The following is a 6,352-nucleotide window of genomic DNA, read 5'->3' as shown; positions in this document are numbered from 1 at the left end:
CCTATTTTTTGCACAATCTAATACAAAATTAGGTTAGAAGAGTAAAATATTTAGAACTGGGACACACAACTAAATGTGCAAGACTGAATCGAATAACATTTTATCTAATAAGATTTAAAAAAAAAGGTTATTCTAGTCAATCATTAAGGCGAGTTCATGCATTTTTAATCATCCCCAAATCTAACCTATTCCTTTCAAAATGCTCTCTACTTAGTGTCTTTGGGGCTTCTCCAGTCATTTAAGTAACCCACATAGTCAACATTTTTATAGCCCTCAAGAGTGAAATTACTTTCATTTGAATACCATAGTCTCAAGTCATTGATTTGTTGTTCCCCTGTCGATATGACCTTAGTATGTACAACAGTTGAACCAGGTGGTACAATATGTTCCTGTGCATGCTCATCAGTTTCACTGTGATCCTCTTTTTTTTGCCATCTCCAAAAGATCCATTCCCCCTTTAAATGTGGTGAGTGAAAGAAACTTTATTTATTTCCAGTCTTATACCTTGAGCAAGCTTTATCCATGTACAAATTTTACTTGCCTCCTTTCATTCTCACCTGTAAAACAAATTAGGGGTTAACTTTAGGCACCCAGACAAGCTTGGGTCCTTTCTTATGAGAAAAAAGATGTATGAGGTTCCTTCTAGCCCATCGAGGCAACAAGTTATGTGACCTATTTCTCTGACCAGATTTGACCTTCTTGTTAGCTTCTGCTAACATGGAATCAGATTTTTTTTGCTAGGCTTATGATTCTTGATTTATTTTTTGCTACAACTGGACATTCAGTGGTTGGATACCCCTGGTTACCACAAATATAACATAGATCTTTAATAGTATTAGAACTTTTATAAAAGCCCAACCCAATCTTTTCATTGTGAGTTCTTTGACCTAATTTATGAATAATTCTTGAAGGATGTGTCCCATCTATTAGCTCTTTCAAGATCAAGTTTCAATTTAGAAACTTCTTGACCCAGTTGACTAACCTTTTCTTTTTCACAAAAGTATTCATGTTTAATCTTAGTCAATTCTGACTCAATTTTTTCTTGTTCCTCACTTTTGACCTTTTTTCCTTTTTCAGAAAGAGTTAGTTTCAAGATTTCAGATTTGAGGGTCAGTTTTGATGAATCAAGTCTGCTAACCTGTTCCTTAAGAGTGCAGTTTTCCTTTTCAACAGTGTTCTTACAAGTTTCTAGATCAATAAAATCAAACTTGAGACTTGCAAGATTGTTGAATAATTCATCTCTATCAGAAGTTCATTCTTGGAAATCATCAATTAGAGCACTCATTAAGGAAATAGGATTTGTTTTTGAAAAAAATACAACTTTTCTTTAAGTTCAAGTATACTTACCTCAGAAGCATCATCTTCTTCCTGCAAGTCTAAATCTCCAAGATCCATTAGTGTTGTTTCATCAACTTCATCATCATCTGAGTCAGATCCCCAAGCTGCTACCATTGAATATTCTTCCCTCTTTTTATTTTTTTCTTTCAATTCCTTTTCAGCCCTTTCCTTTCTCCATTCTATTTCCCAGACAGGATAATCCCTGATCTGATGATTAGTCTAACGACACTTGAAGCATCCATTTGGATTATAATTGGACCATTTCTTGCTACCTGTTCCCTTTTTTTTTTTTTGAAGATTTGGCTGAAGTTCTTAGCTATAAAGGCAACTTGTTTTTCATCAAGTTCAATTTCTTTATCACTGTCAGATGCTTTAAGAGCTAAGGTATCCTCATGGGCTACTAGATCTTTAGTTCCATCAATTTTCATTTCATAAGTTCTCAGATTCTGTACTAGTTCATCTAGTGTCATACCTGTGAGATCCTTATTTTTCTCCCTAATAGCAGTCACTTTAGCATTTTATTTTGATTTCAGTAGCACCTTCAACACCTTTTTAACTTGTTCTCCAACAGTGATGACTTTTCCCAAAGAAGTCAACTTATTTGTCAAGGCAGTAAGCCTTGTCATCATTTCATGCAAGGTTTTATTCTCCTTCATCTTAAAAGCTTCGTATTCACTAAAGAGAAGAGCAATCCTAAATTTTCTTACCTGAGAGTTACCCTCATGTGCATTGACCAGTGCATCCCAGATTTTCTTAACAGTGGTACAGTTTGACACTCTATTATATTCAGCCGGTCCTAGTCGACAGCCGACTAAGATGTTCTTAGCCTTAGCATTTTTCTTTAATGCCACTAAGTCATCAGAGGTAAACTCACTTCTTACCTTTTTGACCTGTTCACCATCTTCTAACTTCATTGAAATAGTAGGACCATCAGTGATCTTGTCCCATAACTCATAGTCTTCCCCTTGAATGAACGTTTTCATCCTAGATTTCCACCAAATGAAGTGAGAACCATTAAAGAGTGGAGGTCTAATAATGGATTGACCTTTACTGAGACCAGTAGGTGGTGTGAAATTCATCATATTGATCTTTGTCTTAGGTGCTAGCCCTTTTTAAGACAACCTTTCTCTGATACCACTTGTTAGAGTACGTGCCCTACTGATTATCTTATTTTCGCCTAACTGTTGTCTATCGATGGAACGGGTTGTCTGACGTGTTCCAAGGAAGCATTAAAATAGAAAGTAAAGAACATAACGATTTTTACATGGAAAACACCCGGCTCAAAAGGTGTAAAAAACCACGACCTGCACCTCTACAGGATTTAACCCCAACTTCACTAAATAACTCTGAGCCTCAACAATGACTGATTAAAAAACTCTTGTAACCAAAAAATAGGAATTATAAAATCTAATTTCTTTAACTCAACGACTAGGAATTATAAACTCTAATTCCTAACTACACACACACACCTCCCAAGGTATGCATTCCCAAAGTCTTTGAGTTTTCCCCAACTAGAAGACTAGCTCCTAGTTCAGTTTATAACACACTGAAACTAATATTACATCAATAGTTCAAACACAATTAACAATTCTAAAAATCAATGCTAAAACTCCTAGCTGGATTCTATACTTAGGACCAGGTTCTTCAATATGTTTCTTCAGTGATTGAGTAGCAGTTCGTGAAGTCAATCTATCGATTGTGCTTTTCTGCTTTTTAAGTGCATAGTTTATTCTGACTGATGCATCTTCTATTTAAGCACAACTCTTCAAAGAGTCATTCTTTATTTCAAACTCCTTCTTCAATCATAAGTCTCATTGCATAGAGTTCTACTTCAAGTGAGACTCCTTCTTCAATTCCAACTCTTGTCTCCTTAATGTTGTAGTAAAACTCCAACTCTTTAAATCAGCATATGTTTATTTATCAGAATCTTTCTCCTCCCACACATGGAACTCTTCAGGATATACTCAGAAGTGAAGCTCCTTCTTCACGTAGGACTCCTTTTTCAACTCAACTTGCTTTCCCTTATCCTTGTTATATTCCCCACATGATCAGTAACTTGAGTATATCAGAATTAGGCTTGCTTATTCATTCCTGTCTTTAAGCAATCTTGTCTGCATCTATCAGTGAAACTGGAAATCTGCTTTCCTACGCGTGGACCAGCTCAAGTAACATGTTTCATTCATGTGTCAGTTTTTCAATCATCAAAACTACATAGTACCCAACACACACTCTTCTGGAATAGTTATCCATGCTTTTTCCATGGGAGTTTTCTGGTCGTGTGAATCGTGCAGTATCTGTAACTTGTTAAACTAATGTTTACGGAGTTACATCTTTGAAGGCCAGATGCAAACAGATACACACATGACACATCTGTTAATATACTAGTGATTGTTAGATTTTAATTGTTAGAAATAACAGATGATTCTAACACAATCTGCCGATAATCTTTAATACTCCTTATTCTGTCAGGTGGAATGTGTGTGGCGCTACTTGTTAGATGATAAATTTGATTCTAACGTGGTATAGTTGCAAGATGATCATGACGTGATAATCTCAAAATGCAGGGAAATTATGGAAGCATTCTGTAAAGAAATGAAAAACCTAGCGATGATCATCCTATGCCAATTGGCGAAGGCTTTAAGGATGGATGAGATGGAAATGAGAGAACTATTCAGCGATGGAGTGCAGTCAATGAGAATGAATTATTATCCACCTTGTCCCGAACCACACAAAACCATTGGCTTTAGCCCTCATTCTGATGCTGATGCCCTCACCATCCTGTTCCAGCTAAATGAAACTGAAGGTCTCCAATTCCGGAAAGACGGTATTTGGGTTCCCATAAAACCCCTCCCAAACGCTTTGATTGTGAATATTGGCGATATTATGGAGGTAAATAAGAACACTCTTGTTGAGTAACTGATTTCGAAAAGGTTGGTACGTACTGAAAATTGCAACTCTTTATGCAGAAGTTATAGGTGAGTTCCGGTTTTGTTTACCGTTCCATCATGCTTCATATATCAGATGATTGGTTTTGTGAGTTGAGAAAGTTGCACAGTTCAAAAAGGATATTAATGAAAGTTTTATATGTAATTCTGTATACATGTGTTATTTTACTTGGCAGATAGTGAGCAATGACGTTTATAAGAGCATTGAGCACAGAGTTATTGTAAACTCAAACGAAGAGAGGCTCTCTGTTGCAACATTCTACAGCTCCAACCTTGACTCCGAATTGGGACCTGCACACAGCCTAACTGGACCAAATAATCCTCCAATTTTCCAAAGAGTTCCTGTGGATAAATATTTCAAGGATTTTTTTGCACGTAAACTTGATGGGAAATCGTACATTGATTTTATGAAGGAAGAGGCAAGGGATGGCAAGTCGTAGGTAGGATTTGATGCTTTAGTTGGTTGTTAGCTTATCTACGTCCAGTTAAATATTTTGACGAGTTACTCTAGTCGTTGTAATTTGGAGGTCTACTTTTTATTTTGCTGTAATAAAGAAGAAAAATAGAGCATTCTCTGTTCTATTACATATGATATGATGACGTTTGACTTGATACAAGATTTAAAAGGTTACTTCAATTGTTGTGTTATATTGGTGCAGTGGAAGAAAATACTGAATAGTCGCAAAGTTAGTTAAATAGAAAAAAAAACTAAAAAAAGTTTCATCAATGTTAAATTCTGATTACTATATAAATTTGAATACTTGTAAATTATGTTAAAGTTGTATAAAAGATTACTAGCGATTAATGTCAAACATTTTGCAGTGTCCCGAAATGGAAACAATATGGATTTGGAATACAGTTTTGACTTTTTTCTTTAGAGTAGACTATAAGTATTTCTTTTCTTTTCTTTTCTATTATATAGAAGAGGTGATTTCGATCACCTCTTGCAATTACCAAAAAATCAATTATTTTCACTTAATTACATACCATATCCTAATATATAATAATTTTATTATTTCATCATAATAGTTTAAATATTTAATATATTCTATAAATTTATATTAATTAACTATAATTTTTTTTATTTAATTGTCTATCATGTTCAAAACTAATTTATTACCACAAATCACAATAATTAATAACTTAAAATATTTAAAAGACATATAGAAATTTTATTGACTCTTACCAAAAAAATTCCTCTTCTCCCATTTAATTACATACCATGCCCCAATATATAATAATTCCATTGTTTCATCAAAATGATTTAAATATTTAATATATTCTATTAATTTATATTAATTAACTATAACTACATATTGAAAGTAATTTTTATTTATTTATTTAATTAGCTATCATGTTCAAAACTAATTTGTTACCACAAATCACAATAATTTGTTACCACATATAGAAATTTTATTGACTCTCATTATTTTAGCAATGCCACATAAATTGAGATTAAAAAAAGTCTGCAAATCATAATAATTAACAACTTAAAATATTTAAAAGATATATAAAAATTTTAGTTGACTCTCAAAATTGTGTCGAAGCCACATAAATTGGGACACAAGGAGTAAATATATTATTTGATAATTACATAAAAATTATTATAAATCACAATAATTAACAAGTTAAAATACTTTTTTTAAAAATAGATAAAAGTTCTATTCAACTCTCAAAATTTTATCGGTGCAACATAAATCATGAAAAAATAAAAAATTATCTTAATTAATTGCAACTAAATATTTAAAGTAAATCAATTTTATTATTTTAATTGACTTTTATATAGAAAATTAATCTTTTTATTTATTTATTTATTTATTTTAGTAAATTTAAATTTTAAAATTATTTTTTCTTATATAGAAATACTAATATTTAAACTTAACTTTAAATTTTTAAAGTAAAAAATTAATAAATTTAATTTAATAAAATAAATTTATAATGAATATTTTCTTAGAATTTGTGTTGGGTCAATATGTATCAAGTTAAAAAGAAATAAAAAAATATATAGTAAAATTTTATTATTGTGAAAGATAAATATAATGCACTATCCAATAATATTTAATAATATC

The 6,352-nt window shown here is 32.1% G+C and overlaps 1 protein-coding gene across 1 annotated transcript; it reads left to right on the top strand.

Annotated features, from left to right (window-relative positions):
• Nucleotides 1–3,586: 3,586 nt before the first annotated feature.
• On the top strand, nucleotides 3,587–4,723 carry LOC107858073 (codeine O-demethylase-like). The gene is made up of 3 exons (XM_047407792.1): nucleotides 3,587–3,634; nucleotides 3,865–4,227; nucleotides 4,460–4,723. The coding sequence occupies exons 1-3, from the start codon at nucleotides 3,587–3,589 to the stop codon at nucleotides 4,721–4,723; spliced, it is 675 nt and encodes a 224-aa protein (XP_047263748.1).
• Nucleotides 4,724–6,352: the final 1,629 nt, after the last annotated feature.

Source organism: Capsicum annuum, chromosome 2 (genome assembly GCF_002878395.1).
Source record: "Capsicum annuum cultivar UCD-10X-F1 chromosome 2, UCD10Xv1.1, whole genome shotgun sequence".
Lineage (NCBI taxonomy): Eukaryota > Viridiplantae > Streptophyta > Magnoliopsida > Solanales > Solanaceae > Capsicum > Capsicum annuum.
This window is presented reverse-complemented; position numbering and strand designations above follow the sequence as displayed.